General features: G+C 46.6%; 1 protein-coding gene across 1 annotated transcript in view; it reads right to left on the bottom strand.

Annotated features, from left to right (window-relative positions):
* Window positions 1-2,913: 2,913 nt before the first annotated feature.
* LOC126354793 (uncharacterized) overlaps window positions 2,914-22,547 on the bottom strand; it is a 138,652-nt gene continuing 119,018 nt past the window's right edge. Inside the window, exon 6 of the mRNA XM_050004702.1 lies at window positions 2,914-5,817. Coding sequence (XP_049860659.1) covers window positions 5,406-5,817 — 412 coding nt within the window. The 3' untranslated portion in view covers window positions 2,914-5,405. The remainder of the gene's footprint in view (window positions 5,818-22,547) is intronic.

Here is a 22,547-nt window from a genome sequence, read left to right as displayed (position 1 = left end):
CGTCCCATTGTACTATTATCAGGATTTCTTCCTGTCCCCTTCACGTATGGAACGCGGGGAGAATAATAGTTTGAATGCCTTTGTGGGTGCAGTAATTATTCTAGTCTTTTTCTCATGATCCCTATGTGAGAGATATGTTGGGTACTGTAATGTGCCGCTGTGGCCGAGCGGTTCTAGGCGCTTCAGTCCGGAACCACGTGACTGCTACGGTCGCAGGTTCGACTCCTGCCTCGGGCATGGATGTGTGAGATGTCCTTAGGTTAGTTAGGTTTAAGTAGTTCTAAGTTCTAGGGGACTGATGACCTCCGATGTTAAGTCCCACAGTGCTCAGAGCCATTTGAACCATATGACTGTAATATGTTCCTAGAGTAATCATTTAAAGCCGGTTCTTGCAACATTATTAATAGACTTTTTCGGGATAGTTTACGTCTGTCTTCAAGAGTCTTCCAGTTCATGTCCTTCAGTATCTCTGTGACACTCTCTCAAAGACTAAACAAACCTGTGACCATTCGTGCTGCCCTCCTCTGTATACTTTCAACATCCCCTGTTAGTCCTATTTCGTAAGGATCCCATACACTTGAGCAAAATTCTAGGATGGCTCGCACGAGTGATTTGTAAGCAATCTCCTTCGTAGACTCTTTGCACATCCCCAGTATTCTATCAGTAACCTGAAGTCTACCACCTGCTTTAACCACGAGTGAACCCATCTGATCGTTCCATTTCATATCCCAACAAAGTTTTACATCCAGGTATATGTATGAGTAGGCCGATTCCAACAGTGAGTCTTTGATATTATAGTCATACTACGTTTATTCATTTCGTGAAGTGCAAAATTTTACTTTTCTGAACATTTAGAGCAAGTTGCCAATCTCTGCACCACGTTGAGATCTTATCAAGATCTGACTGAACATTTATGCAGCTTCTTTCAGATAGTACTTCATTATAGATAACTGAACCATCTACAAAGCCCTGAGTTTACTATGAATATTGTCTGCAAGGTCATTAATGTACAATATGAACAGCAAGGGTCCCAACACACTCACCTGGGGCACATCCAAAGTTACTTCTACATCCGACGATGAGTGTCTATCCAGGATAACATGCTGTGTCCTCCCTACTACAAAGTCCTCAATCCAGTCACAAATTTCACTCGATACCTCATATAATTGTGCTTTTGGCAATAATCGTAGGTGTGTTACTGAGTCAAATACTTTTCGGAAATTAAGAAACACTGCATCTACCTGGTTGCCTTGATACAAAGCTTTCAGTATGTCATGTGATGAAAGTGCGAGTTGGGATTCAGATGTTGGATATTTTCGAAATCCGTGCTGATTGACATTGAGAAGGTCATACTGGTCAAGATACCTCACTGTGTTTGAGATCAGAACATGTTCAAAGATTCTACAACAAACTGATGTCGAAGATTTTGAACGGTAGTTTTGTGGATCACTTCTACTATCCTTCATGTAGACAGGTGTGACCTGTGCCTTTTCCCAAGAAGTTGGCACGGTTTCTTGTTCGAGGGATCTACGATAGATTACAGTTAGAGGAGGGGCTAACTCAGCCGAGAAGTCAGTATAGAATCTGACAAGTATTCCATCGGGGCCTGGAGCTTTGATCAGTTGTAATGATTTCAGCTGTTTCTCAACACCATTGACACTAATACTCATTTCACTCATCTTTTCTGTGGTACGAAGATTAAATTGGAGCAATTATCGTGGGTTTTCTTTGTAAAGGAACATTTGAAAACGGAGTAAAGCATTTCATGTTTGCTTTGCTACTCTCAGTTTCAGTTCCTGTCTCATTCGCTAAGGACTGGACACTAACTTTAGGGCCACTAACAGCCTTTACACACGACCAGAATCTCTCTGGGCTCTGTGAAAGATCACTTGACAATATTCTGCTACGACAGTCATTGAAAGTTTCACGCATTGCTCTCTTGACAGCGAAGCACAACGAAGCATATTAGAGGGCGGAAGAATACACAATGAAGCGCATCCGTGGGTGTACAGTAAACAGCGATGCATATCACAGGGTGTACAGTAAACAGTAAAACATCACAGGGCACACAGGAGAATATAAATGTATCAGAGGGTGTATAGTAATCAAAGGGAAGCATCTCACAAGTTGCACACTAAACACTGGAGCATATGAGTGGGTAGACAGTAAACAGTAAGGTATATCACAGGGTTCATAGTAAATAGCTAAGTATATCACGCAGTAATCAGTGCAGAATACTGTAACACGCTTCATAACTATTCAAAGCCTCAAAAAAAGTTCGAAAACCTTGGTCTTGTAAATACTTGCGTCCATTCCAGCATAACAATGAAAATCCACACACGGCCAAGTAAAACATTCAAAAAATAAAATATCATTTCTACTCTCGATCACGTCTTGCGCATTAGGCTGAGCTAGCACCTAGTTATTACCATATGTTTTGACCACTCAAAGATCACTAAGTGATAATATAATTTTATAGTTTATATTAAGTGAATAACAGTGGGTGGCGCTGTTTGTGTAAAAATTATTTTGTTGATCTAATGACTCTAAAGTTAGAAGTGTCTGATGCTGTAATAACATTTAATGACGGGAACTATAAAAGACTGTAGCTTCAGGAGAAGTTAGGGGAGAGACTAGGGCAGAACACTGCTAGGGGACTGTGGGAAATGGATTTGGCTTCGCGTACGGCAAGCAGAGTTTGCTGCTTAGCAAATGACCAAAAAAGCAAGAAAGTAAAGAAGGCAAGCATTGGGTGACTGTGGTACTGAAGAGAACACAAAATATGCGACAGGAAAATTCTAGTGCATGAAAAAGTCAGTTCTATAATTATGTATAAAAGTCTGTAACTAAAAAAGTTTTGAACCTCCAGTCTCATTCCTACATTTTTGCCACAAATCACTCATTATCTCAAAAAGTACTGGAAGGGAAAATATGAAAATTTCACTGCATGCCAAGAATAAGATTCAACACATGTGGAACTAGAATAATAAAAACATCCTACATTGTTTAGTTTTTATGTTCATTTAGTTACAAAATTAAGTGTTTCAGAAAAATATCATAACCTGACTGATAACACAATTGTCACAATAGTTTTAGTTCAGTACATCTGAATAAGCACATCTATTAATTATGGAAAATTGGAAGTTCGCGTCTTAAAAATCTTCCAACATAATGGCACAAAGTTTGATAATTTTACAATGGGAACATAGGACAGACCATCTCTTATTTCACAGTGAAACTACTTTTAAAAGGCACATAAATCTATCCCATAAAGATAAATACAAAAATGACATTGCAAAACCACAGAAATCATGTAGTTCAATACCAGACACAAAGCATACTGATGGATAATACACATGAGCATATCCTCACACGAAGTAAGATTTAACTTAGATTGTCCTATAATTTGCAGAAATTAAATTTGTCCTTCATCTCCTCTCACTTTATTTTAATTTGATAATACTGCTTATGTTTCGAATAATAATTTTTTCTGACAAAAGTCAACAAATAACTGGAGCTTTATAAAAAATTATCATGAATAGAAAGATCTTTAATTGATTGGATAAAGTCCAGTGATGAGAAACAGTGGAAAAACTTATATTTAAGGAAAATAATGTCGTGAAATTAATGTGAAAAGGATAAAGTACAAGGTGTTCCACAGTTTGCCCTCAAGCTTTACCCATTGCAGTGTGTCTGACTCACCATTCTCCATTGTTGCCACAATGCATGCATTATCAGATTGTTTTGACAAATAATGGATCGTAAATTTTGACACAGAGAGAATTTTGTGGTAAGATTTTCCTTGTGTTCACACTGTGTCACACTTGAGTTAAGACTCTAACTACTGAAGGTATTAACCATGTTCTTGGTCAAGAGCTGGCCGACTGCTGTGGCTGATGTGTTGTGGTCTACCTTACTACTGGAGGAATGACATCTCTTGGGGTGACGACTATATTGGCTATTACAGGAAATGGGCGATGTAGACAAATCTCATCTCCTCTACATACCCAGGTCAGAATTGTGGAACACAATGGGAAGAAAGTATAGCAGGTGCCTGATGAACTGTGGGATCAGAACACGGGGCACAACTAGTAATAGATACCAGTGTTGCAACAGAGAAAGAAAGGCTGATCAGATGCATGGATTGTGGATGCATAAATGGAGGTAAAGGACTTTTGTTTACTATTCATTGTGAAACCAGTGCCAGCGTATCTGGATCCACACCTTGGATATCTCATGTATATTAATTGAAGGTGGAGCACGAGTTACCCAGCTTATATTAGCACTGGTGGGAGAAACAAAATCTTCCCTGGTACCACTACTGGGCGTATTCCTTGCAAGAGTGGTGATAGACAACACTTTTTGATTTACGAGGGCAATCCACAAAGTACATTACGTTCTGGAATTAAAAATATATAAAGTATTGGAATTTTTTTAATTATATACAGATGAAAGCCACACTTAAATACTACTTTTCTACATAGTTGCCATTTAAATTAAGGCACTTATCGTAGCGATGGACGAGCTTGGAAATTCCTTCGTCGTAAAATTCACCCGCCTGCGCCTTCAACCACGTGGCGACTGTCTTTTGGGACAGAAAAGGTGCGATTTTTGTGGATTTCCTGGAAAGAGGCTCTACACTAAACTCTCAGAGGTATTGCCAAACTCTGCACAATCTCAGAAGAGCAATACAAAACAAGCGCAGGGGAAAGTTGGGCTCAAAGATCTTGCCGATTCACGACAACGCCCGAGCCCACATGGCAAATGCCACTCGTGAAGTTCTCGAATCTTTTAAGTGGGAGTTGTTTCCTCATCCGCCGTACAGTACCGACCTGGCACCGCGCGACTCCCACTTATTCCCAGCAATGAAGAAGTGTTTGGCTATGCAGCGTTTTGATGACGACGCACAGCTTCGAGAAGAGGTAACCACGTGGTTGAAGGCGCAGGTGGCCGAATTTTACGACGAAGGAATTTCCAAGCTCGTCCATCGCTACGATAAGTGGCTTAATTTAAATGGCAACTATGTAGGAAAGTAGTATTTAAGTGTGGCTTTCATCTGTGTATAATAAAAAAATCCAATACGTTATTTATTTTTAATTCCAAAACGTAATGTACTTTGTGGATAGCCCTCGTATTTATCACGAATGTAGGGTGGCGTCCCTGTGGAGGTGTGCCACAACGGTCACTGTGACGCAGGCAGTGAGCAACTACTTGCTGTTCATTGACGAAGGGCTAGCAGACGCAGCAGCTGTCAGGACCACGGCTGTTGCTGCAGCCAGATTCCTTGTCCTCGCTTTGCACTTGGCACCCTTTGTAATTCCAAACATCCAGCTGACGTGGTCCGAGAAGAGGGTCCTCGCAGAGTTACTGCAGCAAGCAGGGGCGCACCAGCACGGCCGCCACTCTCAGGCGTCCTCGTAGAAGTCGCAGCCCTCCAGCACCGACGGTATGGAGGAGTGGTGGGGCGGCTTCTCGCCGGTGCTGGTGGCCGCCCCCAGAGACCGCCGCCCGTCTGACCCCAGGATGTAGTCGTACAGTGGCGACGTGCGGCCGGTGCCCACGGCGTCGTCGTACGTGGGCGAGGTGGGCGACTCGGGCGCGTCGCGGCGGCGCGCCGGCGCCTTGCGCCCGGCGCCGACGGCGTCGTCGTAGACGGTGGGCGGGTGCAGCGACCGGAAGGAGGCCACGTACCGCGGCTCGGACGGCCTGCGCCTTTCCCAGGCCAGTGGCGCGGCCCAGCCAACCTCCTTCGGGTTCGCCACGGGCGGCGGCTCGTACATACCCGCGTCGTCCTGCCGCAAGTGGTTCTCCTCTCTCCTGCAACAGTGGCACCCAAAACGTCACGAGGGCTAACGCGGGAGCCTCAACACTCTACACGAGTGACTCCCAGACCATTACCCCTGGCCGGCCGTGGTGGCCTAGCGGTTTCTAGGCGCTTCAGTCTGGAACCGCGCGACCGCTACAGTCGCTGGTTCGAACCCTGCCTCGGGCTTGGATGTGTGTGATGTCCTTCCGTTAGTTAGGTTTAATTAGTTCTAAGTTCTAGCCGACTGATGATCTAAGAAGTTATGTTGTATAGTGCTCAGAGTCATTTTTGAACCATTACCCCTGGCCGGCCGTGGTGGCCGAGCGGTTCTAGGCGCTTCAGTCTGGAACCGCACGAACCGCCACGGTCGCTGGTTCGAATCCTGCTTCGGGCATGGATGTGTGTGATGTCCTTCGGTTAGTTAGGTTTAATTAGTTCTAAGTTATAGGTGACTGACGACCTCAGGTGTTAAGTACCACAGTGCTCAGAGCCATTTGAACCTTTTTTTGAACCATTACCCTGAGTGCAGTCAGACAGTAGCTAGTACCCCCACCCTGCCCCTCCTGCTATCTGTTGCGCTCCCCCTAAACCGTGGAACACGTATTATGTTCGAGTATAATGAATTTTCTGGAGACTAGAAATCTACTCTGTAGGAATCAGCATGGGTTTCGAAAAAGACGGTCGTGTGAAACCCAGCTCGCGCCATTCGTCCACGATACTCACAAGGGAACCTCCCCATCGCACCCTCCTCAGATTTTGTTATTAATTGGAAGAGCGGATAGGCCTTGAAAAACTGAAAACAGATCAATCGAGAAAACAGAAAGAAGTTGCGTGGAACTATGAAAAAATAAGGAAAATATACAAACTGAGTAGTCCATGCAGAAGACAAGTAACGTGAGAACTAAGGAGCGCGTGGTCCCGTGGTTAGCGTGAGCAGCTGTTGAACAGGAGCTCCTTGTTTTAAGTCTTCACTCGCGTGAAAAATTTAATTTCTTATTTTCAGTTTATGTGACAAACTCTTATGTTTTCATCACTTTTTTCGGAGTGTTTATCAAATCCACAAGAAAACCTAAATCGGGCAAGGTACAAGAATCTTTTTACCCATTCGCCAAGTGTACAAGTTAGGTGGGTCGACAACAAATTCCTGTCATGTGACGCACATGCCGTCACCAGTGTCGTATAGAATATATCAGACGTGTTTTCCTGTGGACGAATCGGTTGACCTATGACCTTGCGATCAAATGTTTTCGGTTCCCATTGGAGAGGCACGTCCTTTCGTCTAGTAATCGCACGGTTTTGCGGTGCGGTCGCAAAACACAGACACTAAACTTATTGCAGTGAACAGAGACGTCAATGAACGAACGGACAGATCAAAATTTTGCGAAAAAAAAATTCACTCGAGGGAAAACTTCAATGAAGGACCTCTCGTCCCGCAGCTGCTCACTCTAACCACGGGACCACGGCGCTCCTGAGCTCACATGCTCCCTAATATTGCCTATCTTGCGCATGGACTACTCAGTTTGTATATTTTGCTTATTTTTTCATAGTTCCACACAACTTCTTCCTGTTTTCTCGATTGATCTGTGTTCAGTTTTTCAAGGTCTATCCACTGTGCTAACTTATAACAAGATCTGAGAGGGGTGCGATGGGGAGGTTCCCTTGTCAGAGGGCCATAGACACGGGTTCCCAGGCAGATGCCGTGTTTCTTGACTTTCGCAAGGCGTTCGATACAGTTCCCCACAGTCGTTTGATGAACAAAGTAAGAGCATACGGACTACAGACCAATTGTGTGATTGGATTGAAGAGTTCCTAGATGACAGAACGCAGCATGTCATTCTCAATGGAGAGAAGTCTTCCGAAGTAAGAGTGATTTCAGGTATGCCGCAGGGGAGTGTCATAGGACCATTGCTATTCACAATATACATAAATGACCTTGTGGATGACATCGGAAGTTCACTGAGGCTTTTTGCAGATGATGCTGTGGTGTATCGAGAGGTTGCAACAATGGAAAATTGTACTGAAATGCAGGATGATCTGCAGCGAATTGACGCATGGTGCAGGGAATGGCAATTCAATCACAATGTAGAAAAGTATAATGTGCTGCAAATACATAGAAAGATAGATCCCTTATCATTTAGCTACAAAATAGCAGGTCAGCAACTCGAACAGTTAATTCCATAAATTATCTGGGAGTACGCATTAGCAGTGATTTAAAATAGAATGATCATATAAAGTTGATCGTCGGTAAAGCAGGTGCCAGACTGAGATTCATTGGAAAAATCCTAAGGAAATGCAATCCGAAAACAAAGGAAGTAGGTTACAGTACGCTTGTTCGCCCACTGCTTTAATACTGCTCTGCAGTGTGGGATCCGTACCAGACAGGGTTGATAGAAGACATAGAGAGGATCCAACGGAGAGCAACGCGCTTAGTTACAGGATCATTTAGTAATCTCGAAAGCGTTACGGAGATGATAGTTAAACTCCAGTGGCAGACTCTGCAGGAGAGACGCTCAGTAGCTCTGTACGGGCTTTTGTTAAAGTTTCGAGAACATACCTTCACCGAAGAGTCAAGCAATATATTGCTCCCTCCTACGTATATCTCGCGAAGAGACCATGAGGATAAAATCATAGAGATAAGAGCCCACACAGAAGCATACCGACAATCCTTCTTTCCACGTACAATACGAGACTGCAATAGAAGGGAGAACCGATAGAGGTACTCAGGGTACCCTCCGCCACACACCGTCAGGTGGCTTGCGGAGTATGGATGTAGATGTAGATGTAGATCTATCGAACGTACCGCGTATAATATTGTTAAAGGTTCGAGGACATACCTTCACCGAAAAGTCAAGCAGTATGTTGCTCCGTCCTACGTATATCTCGCGAAGAGACCATGAGGATAAAATCAGAGAGATAAGAGTCCACACAGAAGCATACCGACAATCCTTCTTTCCACGAACAATACGAAACAGTCAATTGAATTGTTGTTTAGAGGTTACCATGTATGGCCATTTACTTACGCAGACATTTAACAGAAAGGAAGTGTATTGAATTCTGGTTTTAAGTTGTGTTGATTATATGGGGAAATTGCCTTGAGCAGACATTTAATTAATTAGTAACCAACTGAATGCTATTTGTGAGTTGAAGTTTATTGTGTTCCTAAACATATTAAGGATTATTTTTTGTAGTTCACTTATGCAGTCAGGCAATTTACAAGCCCTGTTGTGTTGTTTCCTTTTAAAAGTATTATCAATGTTATTAATAAATAAGTCTGTTGTAAAAAAAATAAACAGTGAATGAAGTGTCTCAAATCCCTTTGGTCCACACCTTCCGTCATTCACCCTTGGGTGGTATTAACAATCAGATCAAACCGTGAAAGCCCATTTCACTTAACCCCCCCCCCTCCCGTCCACCACATTATCATTAAGTTTAGTAGCTAACTAAAATGTAGGAAGAAAGCCTTTTCTTGGAACACAGTATTTTCAAAATGATGAAAGATGAATGATATTTACACTGCACTGTGAAATAGTCTGGATAAAGCTGTCAATCATATAAGGAGTGACCATTGTATTAGGATGTTTTTATAGACCACCAGCATCCGCAACAAACGTCACAGGACGTTTTTTAGGGAAAGTCTTGAGTACATAGGAAATAAATATCCAAATTATCCATTAGTTACAGGTGGAGACTTTAGTCTGGCATCTATTGATTGGGAAAATTACACGTTTATCACAGAGGGCAGAAGCAAAGACTCGTGTGAAGTTATTCTAGAAGCGCTCTCAACATACAGCCTTGAGCAATTTGTTAGAAAACCAACTCGAGATGGGAACATAATAGATATCTTGGCGACAAACAGATCTGGTCCTTTTGAGGAAGTTAATCTAGAAGAAGGGACTAGCGACCATAATGTCTTGTTTGGGAAAGCAAATAAAAGTGTCATTAATGAATATCTTCATAGTCAGCTCCAAGCATTCACTGCAGGACACATATAGAGCATCTTTGGTCGGAATTTAAAGGTATTGTCCACCACGTGCAAGAGAAATATGTGCCTAGGAAAAATATGGGGGAGGGAAAGGATCCACCTTGGTTCCATAAACAAATTAGGAAGTTGCTGAGAAAGCAGAGAATACTGCACAGTCGTTTTAAACGTAGTCACTGGCCCGCTGACAAACAGAAATTATGCGAAATGAAAGCAGCTGTCAGAAGGACAATGAAAGATTATTTTAACGAATTTGAAAGCAATTTTTTATCTGCAGATTCTAAAAATAATTCGAAAAAATTTTGGTCGTAAGTAAAATATATGAACGCTACAAATAATTCAATATCTTCTCTTGCTGACAGTACGGGTAATGAAGCGGATGATGATAAACAGAAGGCCGAAATTCTAAACCTAGCTTCCAAAAGCTCGTTTATGGTGGAGGACTGGAGCACCATTCCCCCTTTCAGTTATCGAACAAACGCAAGGATGACTGACATAGTGTTTAGTGTATTTGGGATTGTACAACAGTTAAGATCCTTAGACGCCAGGAAGGCATCTGGCCCAGACGGTATCCCCGTAAGATGTTATGTTCACTATGCTACAAATATAGCACCATTCTTATCCATCATCCATTAGAGATTATTGGAACAGTGTAAAGTTCCACGGGACTGGAAGAAGGCCCATTTCATAGCAACCTATAAAAAGGGTAGAAAATCGGATGCAGATAATTACTTGCCAATTTCCCTGACATCATTTGCTGTAGAATCCCGGAATATATTTTGTGTTCAGACAAAATAACTTTTCTAGAGTCTGAGAAGCTCATCTGCAGAAACCAGCGCGGTTTTAGGAAACAGCGGTCATGCGAGACACAGCTGGCCCACTTTGTGCATGATATATAAGAGGCTCTGGATACCAGCTCCCAGGTTAATGCCATATTCCTCGACTTTCGAAAGGCGTTCTACTCATTTCCACACTGTCGGTGGCTCCAAAAAGTGCGCGCTTATAGTCTAGCCTATGACATATGCCGTTAGATAGAAAGTTTTCTGACAGAGAATGGAGACACTTCAACGGAAACAAGCGTAACACGAGGTGCGACCCAGGGCAGCGTAATAGGTCCGCTGCTTTTTACGATTTACCTAAACGATCTGGTTGATGGTATTGATAGTGGCATTAGACCTGTTTGCTGATGATGCTCTAGTCTACAGGAAAGTAGTATCACACGAGAGCTGTGAACAAATCGGCGAGGATTTGCAGAAAGTAAATGTGTGGTTTAATGACTGGCAGATATCTCTCAATATTAATAAGTGTAACCTACTGCGTATAACAAAGCGAAAATCCCCATTAATGTACGAGTGCAAATTAAATGCCCAGTCTTTGGAAGCGGTAACATCCGTCAAGTATCTGAGTGTGACTATTCGAAATGATCTCAAATGGAACGATCAGATTACACAAGTAGCGGGTAATGAGAACTGTAGATTGCGGTTTATTGATAGAATCCTGAACCGATGAAATCAAATGGTTCAAATGGCTCTGAGCACTATGGGACTCAACTGCTGTGGTCCTAAGTCCCCTAGAACTTATAACTACTTAAACCTAACTAACCTAAGGACATCACACTGCCAGAGGCAGGATTCGAACCTGCGACCGTAGTGGTCGCGCGGTTCCTGACTGTAGCGCCTTACTACCGCTAGGCCAATCCGGCCGGCAAGGCATCCCAGCTTCGCTCAGTAATGTCATTTTCTAGGGAGTCTGGTGGCCAGCGGAAGTGTTTAAACTCAAAAGAGTGCTTCTGGAGCAGCTTTGTAGCAATTCTGCATGTGTGTGGTGTCGCATTGTCCTGCTGGAATTGGCCAAGTCCATCAGGATGCACAATGTACATGAATGGATGCAGGTGATCAGACAGGATGCTTACGTGCGTGTTACCTGTCAGAGTCGTACCTAGATGTATCAGGGATCCCATATCACTCCAACTGCACATTCCCCACACCATTACAGAGCCTCCACCATCTAGAACAGTCTCTTGCTGGCATGCAGGATCCATGGATTCGTGAGGTTGTCTCCATACCCGTACACGTCCATTTGATCGATAAAATTTGAAATGAGACTCATGCGACCACGCAACATGTTTCCAGTCATCAACAGTCCAATGTCGTGCAGTCATAACGGGGACAAGAGCGGGCCTTCGGCTCAGAAAGCCCATATCAATGATGTTTCGTTGAATGGTTCGTACGCTGACGCTTGTTGGTCTCCCAGAATTGAAATCTACGGCAATTTGCTCAAGAGTGGTACTTCTGTCATGCTGAACTGTTCTCTTCCGCCGTCGTTGGTCCCGTTGTTGCAGAATCTATTTCCGTCCGCATAGATGTTGGAAATTTGATGTGTTAACGGATTCCTGATATTCACGGTGCACTCGTGAAATGATCCTACGAGAAAATCCCCACTTCATCGCTACCTCGAAGCTGCTCCGTCCTATTGCTCTGCCAGCGGCGGTGACCGAGAGTTTCTAGGCGCTACATTCGCGACTGCTACTGTCGCAAGTTCGAATCCTGCCTCGGGCATGGATGTGTCTGACGTCCTTAGGTTAGTTAGGTTTAAGTAGTTCTACGTTCTACCAATCGTAGAGGGAGACCAAGAGATGAATACACTAAGCAGATTCAGAAGGATGTAGGTTGCAGTAAATACTGGGAGATGAAGAAGCTTGCGCAGGATAGAGTAGCATGGAGAGCTGCATCAAAGCAGTCTCAGGACTGAAGACCACAACAACAACAACATGTTCTAGGGGACTGATGACCTCAGATGTTAAGCCCCATAATGCTCAGAGCCATTTGAACCATTTGAAACCATGGCTCGTGCGTCGGCTGTAGCACCACATTCAGACTCACTTAAATTTAGATAACCAGTCATTGTAGCAGCAGTAACCGATCTAACAACTGCGCCTGACACTTGCCCTATATAGGCGTCGCCGACCGGAGCGCCGTATTCTGCCTGCTTACATATCTCTGTATTTGAATACGCATAGTTATACGAGTTTCGTTGGCGCTTTAATGTATCTCTTACACCAAAGAAAGAGACAGTATTAGGGGCAACTTTCGAGTGACGAATCATATATCAATCACTATAGCTCATCACTGAAGGAATGATAAATAGCAAAAGAAGGAATAACACGTAGTAAAAGGACCATTGGAAGACGGAGAAACTCGTGGCTGAAAGAAATTTAAAGATGGCACAGAAGCGCCAAGTACTGAACAATTTTAAACGAAGTGCGTTAAGAGTTAGGGTTCGATGTGGGCGCCGTTGGGACCGTGTATCAAATAACTAAAGAGACTGCGAAAATTCTTTGGCGGCTTGTACATCATGGGCGCTAATTGTTTCAAGATACACAACGCTCGAGCGCAGTTCGCAGCTACATCCACTCAGGCTTACACACTGGCGCAAACTCTCAATGGTTGCCGGTGCAGGGGGCGTCAAGATGGCTGGTGTGTTATTCAACCCAGAATAGGTTGTGATGATGGTGTAGTATGTTGTAACCGTTCTAATGCCATGACAAAGCCTGCTGTCATCTCAGATCGGCCACTGTGTGGCTTCTTCAGTCAGACCATCATGGTTGTAGCTTTTTACTAAGCTACGGGTTCCAGACGCCAGTTAAGTGGTGCAACGCCGTTTATATTATTACAATGGCACCCGCAACAAAGCCTGACTTTTGAAATCATCTATTTATCTATTGTTCAGTTCTACACCTTCGTTAAAGGGTGTGGAGTGGGCAGCAGCAAAAAGTGCTAACCCTCAGTTTGTTTATTTCGAACACACGACGTGCTGGTAATAATGATAACGCGTGTCGCTAGGCTGGGAGCCCCATTTGGAGCGAGTCCAACCATCTGGTGCAAGTCTTTTTAGTAGACATCACTAGGGCAACTTGCGAGCTGACGAGGATGAAATGGTGATGAAGACAACACATCACCCAGTCGCTAAGTGGAGAAAGTCTATGACACGGCCTTGAATATGACCCAGGACCGTCGCATGGCATTCAACCGCACTGACCACTCAGCTTGGGGCAGATACCACACGCTGATAGCAGGGTAGAGAGCGTTGCCTGCTATATACAAGGGTAAGTCAATTATTATTAGCAATTTAGTTATATTTTTGTTTATTTTGGTAGTACTGTCGTTCTACGTTCATGGCGCATGCTTTGTTTCTTTCTTTTTATATCTTTGCAATTTTCAAGCTGCTAGCTTACTTTCGTTGTCGCTGCCGTGCTGTTAATCATGGCTGCTCCGCTGTCAATATGTACCAAAGAAGAGCAACGCTCAGTGATCCGTTTGTTGTGGTCGGAAGGCGTATCAGGGGCCGAAATTCATTGAAGACTTTCGATACCGCACGAGAACAGCGTATTGCCACAACGGAGTGGTGGTGGTGGTTAGTGTTTAACGTCCCGTCGACAACGAGGTCATTAGAGACGGAGCGCAAGCTCGGGTGAGGGAAGGATTGTGAAGGAAATCGGTCGTGCCCTTTCAAAGGAACCATCCCGGCATTTGCCTGAAACGATTTAGGGAAATCACGGAAAACCTAAATCAGAATGGCTGGACACGGGATTGAACCGTCGTCCTCCCGAATGCGAGTCCAGTGTGCTAACCACTGCGCCACCTCGCTCGGTCACAACGGAGTGTCTACGAATGGATTGAAAAATTCCGAAATGATCGAACAAGTGTTACGCACGACGAAGGAGCCGGACGACCGTTTACCGCCACAAATGAAGAAACCATTGAGCGTACGCGTGAAATGATTCTCTTAGACAGACGATTAACTATTGACGAGGTGGCACATCGTCTGAAAAGTAGTCGCGGTTCTGCCTACTAAATCATCCACAACAGACTTGGGTTTCATAAAAGGTTGTGCAAGATGGGTCCCAAAACCACTCGCACAGTTGCATAAACAAACGCGTTGGACATCTGCAAAAACATTTGGATCGCTATGGTGACGAAGGGGACAACTTCTTAGACAGGATCATTATTGGTGACGAAACATGGATCCACCATTACGAGCCGGAGAGTAAACGGCAGAGTACGGAATGGAAACATCAAAATTCGCCGTGCAAGAAAAAGTTCAAGACCCAACCGTCCGCAGGAAAACTGATGCTTACGGGTTTTTGGGACGCAAAAGATCCAGTACTGGAACATTATGGGGAAAGGGGCACAACAATAACAGTGTACGTTACAGTGAGATGCTTACTGCCAGGCTAAAGCCTGCAATTCGAAGCAAACGCCGAGGATGGTTGTCAAAAGGTGTGTTGTTGCACAAAATTACCCATTCGCATACTGCTGAAACGCTCCAGAAACTCAAATATGAAGTACTGGATCATCCTTCATATAATCCCGATCTCTCCCCTTTTGACTATCACTTGTTTGATCCACTCAGACAGGCATTAAGGGGCCGTCGATTTGCCTGGGACAAAGAAGTGAAAGAAGCGGTGCATTCCTGGCTTCCGGTTCAACCGAGAACCTTCAGGGAGCTTGTACAACGATGGACCAAGTGCGTTGAAACGCAAGGAGACTATGTCGAAGAATGATGTTCTTGTAACCTTCCTATTTGACTACAATAAAATTTTAGAACTACTTTGCGGATAATAACTGACTTACCCTTGTATATTTGTATTATTCTATGTATGTTCAGACTAAAAATGATTCTGCCTGTCTTCAGTTACATGACCTTCATTTTTACTTTAACGCAATCAATTTCCAGGCTTCTATCCTCATCCTGAGATGTACCTGCAAACAAGTACGTGTTAAAATAAAACCGAAGATAATTTAATTGCAATCTGGGGCAAATTCAGTCTTAATCTCAATTTTTGATTTGACAGTGTCCCCATACATACAGCAGCGATAGAGATATATTTATGTTCCTGTCTTGGAATTGAAACATACGCTAAACAAAAATATGCTGTTTTTGGTTAATACTTTCTTCCAGCAACACCTTCGTATTATGGCAATGCGAGGACCACAGTAACCTCACAAGTTGTGCCTCAGGAGAAGTTTTCCATTGTGCAGTGGCAGGATCAGTCGATTGCGAGCCTTCAGTGTAGAAAACCCACGAGGAAGCACACTGCCAGGGCAGTCGTGCTAGCAGCAGCAGCAAGCGGAGTAGACACCGCCAACCACTACAGCAGCCTCCCTGACGCAACAGCGGAGGCGACCGACACTGAGCAGCAGAAGAGGTCGCCCCCTCCCCCACCGGTCCTTATCCAGAGGGAAGGCGCCTTCAAAGTTACAAGTGCTACTCGAAGAGAAGGGTTACGTCTTTCGCAGCACATTGAGGATGAAATCGCCCCGAGACAACAGCGACGTGCCAACAGCGACATGCCACTCTTCCTCGCTGTCCTGGATGACAACCTTGTTCACAGGAAGATCTTCCGCGAAAAGCGGATGGGCAGTGCTGAAGTCGCTATAGAGAAATTACGGCGCAGAAGAGGACCTCCACAGTGCTTCAACTGCCAAGGCATCGACCACATCGCAAAATATTGCCATATGAAGCCTTCAAGAGAGCAGCAACCAGGGGACGACCTGCACCCTCCAGGCCTGTGCAGCGGCTGCCACCACATCCGCGGCACCGACGACGAGATAAGCCCAGAGACCAGACCCCCCCGCCCGTCGGACGTCCAGGGGCGCGGACGACGGAGGGAGCAGCCGGCGTCCGCTGGAACACAAGCAGCAGAGACCACGCCAGCCACGGCAGAAAATCGGCGCGGCAGACGCGGAGGACGGTCAAACAACGCCCCCGCCGCTTCGACGCCCACCGAGTGAGCCCCGCCTCCACCGACGCAGACGACAGAGACGCCAAGTGCTCCCAGTGAAGCTGCAGAGTTGCGTGAAATGCTGCGAGAATTTAAGCAACTCCTACTGCAGCTTCCGCAGATGATAGTATCTGCCCAGACTGCGGCCAACTAGGCCACCGCCACACGTGCAGCCCCTGCCCCACATCGTGGCTAGTACACCAGCACTGGGGCTCACCGTCTGCATTTGGAATGCGAACAGTATTCGTGATCGAGCCGGCGAGTTTCGGCAGTTTCTGCGTGACGAGGCCGTGGACGTCCGCCTCGTCAACGAAACCTGGCTGAAACCAGGAGTGCAGGTGCGGTCGCCAAACTTCCGGTGCTACCGCACCGACCGAGAGACGGGGGGCGGTGGAACGGCGAAGTATCTGAAGACACCGCTGCGCCACCATCCGTTCCAGCTGCCTCAACTGACCACAGTCGAGGCCACTAGTGTTGTGGTCAACACTTCAGCGCGTCAGGTGAAATTTGTCGCCGCATATTGACAACCAGGATGCTGCAACGGAGAGACTTCCACTCGCTGTTGTCGATGCGTGGCAATTTGTTCATCGGCGGCGACTTCAACGCCAAACACTCAGAATAGAACTCCTGGGTGACGACCACCAGCGGGAGGACGCTACTGCGAGCGGCCCGACAACACGACGCGATAGTGGTGCGGCGTTTGATCCCACACACTATCCCAAACGCGGCCGCGCCGACGTCTTGGACGTTGCTATCATCAAGGGTGCCACACACGGCGCCATAGCGACCACACGCGTGGCGTTATCGTCCGATCGCCTTCCTGTGATCTTCGATCTCGCCACTGACGGAGTCGTAGCACCAGACGGCCGCAAGCAGTACTGCGACGTCGACTGCGACCACTTCGCCGGCTGCGGTGGCCGAGCGGTTCTAGGCGCTTCAGTGCGGAACCGCGCGATCTCTACGGTCGCAGGTTGGAATCATGTCTCGGGCTTGGATGTGTGTGATGTCCTTAGGTTAGTTACGTTTAAGTAGTTATGAGATCTAGGGGGACTGATGACCTAAGATGTTAAGTCCCATAGTGCTCAGAGCCATCTGAACCTTTTTGAACCACTTCCGGGATCACGTAGAAAAGACAGTCGCTGCCATGCCTGACCCAGAGGCCGATGCGGCCCTTGCCACATCCACGCGTCTGACGCACGAAGAGGCATCAGCAGCCACGCTGCGTGAACGAAGACGTTCACGGGAACACTCGAAGCAGCACCCACCAGACATCCTCCAGGCTATCCAGGAGAAGAACCGTCTGTTCTGAGAGTGGCAGATCACGCGACAGCCGTCAACGAAGGCCACCATCAACCGCATGTGTCGCGAAATTAACTACGCGATTGCAAACCACCGCCTCCGTGACTGGGCCGGCAGAATTGCCATTCTCAGGATAGAGAACGGATGCGCCTGAAGGGAGACCAAAAGCTTCCTGCAACAACGCCAGCGAGTCCCGGCGCTCCAGGTGGCAGGTGACGTCATCACCGAGCCCGACGACAAAGCCGGCGCTTTAGCCGACGCATTCGCCGCCAGTTTCACGCCGGTGGAGGACGTCGCGGACGAAGAAGATTGTCCGTTTGGTAGAGCGGCGCCTCCCTCTGTACCTGGCGCACGGAGCGGTGGACGACGTCATCGCAGAAGTGACAGAGGATGAGGTCGCGCAACAACTCGCTCGCCTGTGACAAGAAAGGCAGGAGGGTGCCATAACATCAGCAGCGAGCTGCTGAAGATGCTGCCGCCGAACGCCGTGCGGTAACTAAGATTTTCAACTCCGTGCTCGGGACCTGCAGCTTCCCATCTGTACGGAAACATGCGGAAATTGTAGCGGTCCCCAAGGCCGGGAGCCGCAAAACCACAGGTCGATCAGCCTGTTGCCCGCACTCTTGAAGGTTTTCGAGTGGCTGTATGTTAAGAGGCTGTGGCGACACGTCGGGGAGGAAGGCCTGCTCCCTGACGAACAGTTCGGCTTCAGGAGGGGCCAAAACAGCATCTACTTCGACTGGTAGAGCAGGCGATGGGGGCGCTGGAGCGTCGCGTGTATCTTGGGGCGGTACTTCTGGACGTTTCCAGAGTCTTCAACAGCGTATGGCACGACGGTCTTGTGTATAAACTACTTACAGAAAGCATACCGGTGTCGCACGCCCGCCTGCTCAAATCTTACCTCACTGGGCGCACCTTCCAAGTGCGCGCCGACGGCGGGACGTCGATAGCACGCCCCATAGCAGCTGGAGTACCGCAAGGGTCCGTCATCGGCCCCTTGCTCTACTCACTATACGCTGCCGACGTTCCGAAGAGGCAGGGCGTGCGCGTTGCGCTCTACGCGGACGATACGGCGCTCTATGGCAGAACCATCAACGCCAGGCTGATGCGTCAACCCCTGCAATCGGCTTGCGACGTCCTCGAAGCTTGGGCCACCAAATGGCGGCTCAAGTCTAACGCAGCCAAACGTCAGGCGGTGATCTTCACCAGAAAGAAGATTCCTGCCGACCTCCAGCCACTCAGCATCGTGGGAGGCCTCATCCCGTGGTCGATCACCGGACGCTACCTAGGTGTCACTCTGGACCGGCGCCTGACGTGGAAGGCGCACATCAGGGAAGTAAGGGGTGAATCGCGTGGCAGATTGCCCTTGTTGTACCCCTTACTCAACCCAGCGACGACCCCGCCCCCACACTGTGGCACAACTTTGTACCTGGCACTAATCAGGCCAGTGTTAGAGCACGCTGCTGTGGTGTGGGACAACTCGGCCTACTCGTCCATCGCAAAGCTGCAGACGGTCCAGAACAAGGCGCTTAGGCTAGCACCTGCCAGCACCGGAGAACTCCACAGAATAGCGCTTCCACAGAGTCCCGCTGCTTACACACCGATTCCGGCAAGCGGCGCGTCGTTTCTATGCGGATGTCGGAGAACGACCTCGTCCGCAACTTGGGCAACCAAGTGCACTGGCGTCGACCACGAGGTAGCCAGACCTGTTGCTGGTGTAAAGGAACGCCGCAACATTAGCAAGAAGACCCACAAGCCAGCAACGCAACCGTGAGGAAGATTCAAACGAGAAGACAACACTCAACACCCCAAGGACGAAGTAGGAAAGGCGTGATCCGATCATCCTAAAACTCACCGGAGCATGAAGCTCCGTGAATTAGCGTAGCGTAGCCAGACTTCACTTCGCTTCGCACCCAGCTACCGTACGGTCCACGTCAGTCAAAAGCCGGAGTACGCGCTGCCTCGGATGACGTCACAGCGAGACTGCGACTAAACTCATGTTTTCGGTACACATAGGAGGTGAACTAGCGAGGACTGTACACCATTCTGGATCGCTTAAATTTCGCGGAAGTAACTGTTAGTGTGCCGCCCGTCATGATACCAGAACCGCGTGTAAATGCAATTTTCACTCGTCAATTCCAAAGCTTGGCTGATCAAGAGGCGAGTGACACGAGTCCGTTTACGAGGTCTTCGATGCTCACTGTTCCTACCTCAGAAGAGGGCCTGGGAGACCGTAGAAACTGTTGTTGATAGACATACTAGAATTAATCAAATATTAGACTCTAGTGTTAAGAATGGGAAATTTAGGCAGGCGGCAGTCCTGGCAATCAAAACTGAACTCGCCGCCTGGGCCATCGCTAGTGCGGAGACCCCTACCGGGTCAAGACATTAAGAAGGTACAGGAGATTTTTACAACCACCTTAACCTCGCAAAAGACAAAATTAAAGTACATAAAGTAAAGGTGACAAAAATGCAGTTATAGATTATGTCGCCATGGAGGAGGATCGGAATAAAATCTTAAATCACTCACAATTAAACAGAGCAATAAAATGTGAACTGCCCAAGAAGCGGAACCCTTTGGTAATTCTTTATGATGTACATGTCACACTAAAATAAAATGGCATTTACGAGACAATCAGTCAACAAAATTATGAGCACATGAACCTGGGAACATTTAAAAACGAGTTTAAGCTGCGTTTTAAAACTGGATCCCGGGAACGAGATGTCGTATATCACTTTGTCGAGATCTCTGGGAAAATGTGGTGCAGGCTAACCACTATGGGCAAGATATACATGGGCTTTCATGCCATCAGTGAGAGGGCCAGACTTTTGGACTTAGTAGTTCTCCGATGCCACAATTGTGGCGACTTAGACCATATTCACAAGCACTGCGAACGGAAGCCGGATTCCTCCAGATGTGGAGCTGAAAACCATGTACGGAAAAACTACGGCAGTACTGGGATATGCATCCTCTGCATGCGAAGAGGGAAGAAAACCTGTAACACAACCATAAGAAACTGCCCTACCTACAGGATGCTACAGCAGAGTCTCATTGCCAGAACTGATTATGGCCGAGGCTAACCCAAACACAGGAAGCCTAAAAATGGCTCTGAGCACTATGGGACTTAACTTCTGAGGTCATCACTCCTCTAGAACTTAGAACTACTTAAACCTAACTAAGGACATCACTCACATCCATACCCGAGGCAGGATTCGAAACTGCGACGACAGCGGTCGCTCGGCTCCAGACCATAGCGCCTAGAACCGCTTGGCCACTCTGGCCGGCTGAAGCCTAAAAGAAAGTCCCCGCGCAAAAGGCTGAGGGATGCACTGAGAGCCAGCAGATTTAGGGAATTTATGCAAAAGCTTACCTGAACACAAATTCAAAGAGTGGTAATGAAGGATGTATGTATTCAAACAGACCCTTGTGGTCAGAAAGATGCGCCCTCTACTTCAAGCTGCGACTAAGGTCGCCTGAAGATCATGAACGACCAAAAGGGCATCCTGTGGTAGGGAGTCTTCCAATGACAAGGCTCAATGGTATAGTCACTAAAGAGCAAGTGCAGTTTAACGTTGTGAGTAGTACAAATTTGCCAACAGACCCATCTTTCCAGAGAGGTTTGGGTGTGGACCCTTTTAAGGTACACCCAAACGTAGAACACGCTGTGCAATTAGCGAGCCTGGGGGAGCTGACTGTCCTCACTACAGCTATAAGGCATGTGGTGCGTATCGGCTATGAGTATGGCAGGGACGTCACCTTCTCGGTGATGGACACTGTGGATAGGATACAGCTCAAGACGATGAATCTCCCCACTGACTTACGGGCCCTGTGAGACTTAGTCCAAAAAGTATTCGAAAGACGAAATGAAAAATTTTATACAACCAGTCTGTTATTACAAATGGGAGGATAAGGCATGACTGGAGGAAGAACTGGCCGGAAACTCAGATACGAACATACTTTCCATGAGTACCTTAAACATAGGGTAAATAAATGCGCACAACAGTAAACTCTCGTTCCGCAGCTGCTCACGCTAACCACGGGACCACGGCGCTCCTGAGCTCACACTATCCTTGATGTTACCTATCTTGTGCATGGACTACGCAGTTTGTATATTTTGCTTATTTTTTTCGTAGTTCCTCACAACTTCTTCCTGTTTTCTCGATTGATCTGTGTTCAGTTTTCCAAGGCCTATGCACTGTGCCAACTTATAACTAAATCTGAGGAGGGTGTGATGGTCAGGTTATCTTGTTAGAACTACTTAACCTAACTAACCTAAGGACATTACACACATCCATGCCCGAGGCAGGACTCGAACCTGCGACCGTAGCGGTCGCGCGTTTCCAGACTGAAGCGCCTAGAACCGCTCGGCCATAGCGACGCACAAGACTCACTGCCATTAGCTCTGGGGGGGGGGGGGGCGAACATCTGTAATGCTGCAAGTAGTGTAGATTAGTTTAAGTATAGATAAAGTAGCATATGAATAAAAATAGCAATAGTGAACTAATCTCAAGTACCATAGCAGTAACAGAAACATGTATTATAAGATACTAAAACTCAGTAATGCCCATAGTGGAAATGGTAGTAGCACTAACACACATGTAGTAATAACAAGAAAAGCTTCAGTACTTACAACACAAATATAAATTTACGACCCAATAATGTAGTTAGGTAGGATGAT

The sequence above is a fragment of the Schistocerca gregaria genome, chromosome 3, assembly GCF_023897955.1.
Source record: "Schistocerca gregaria isolate iqSchGreg1 chromosome 3, iqSchGreg1.2, whole genome shotgun sequence".
In the NCBI taxonomy this organism is placed as follows: domain Eukaryota; kingdom Metazoa; phylum Arthropoda; class Insecta; order Orthoptera; family Acrididae; genus Schistocerca; species Schistocerca gregaria.
The sequence above is the reverse complement of the archived record's forward strand: the minus strand, read 5'-3'. Positions and strand labels throughout refer to the sequence as shown.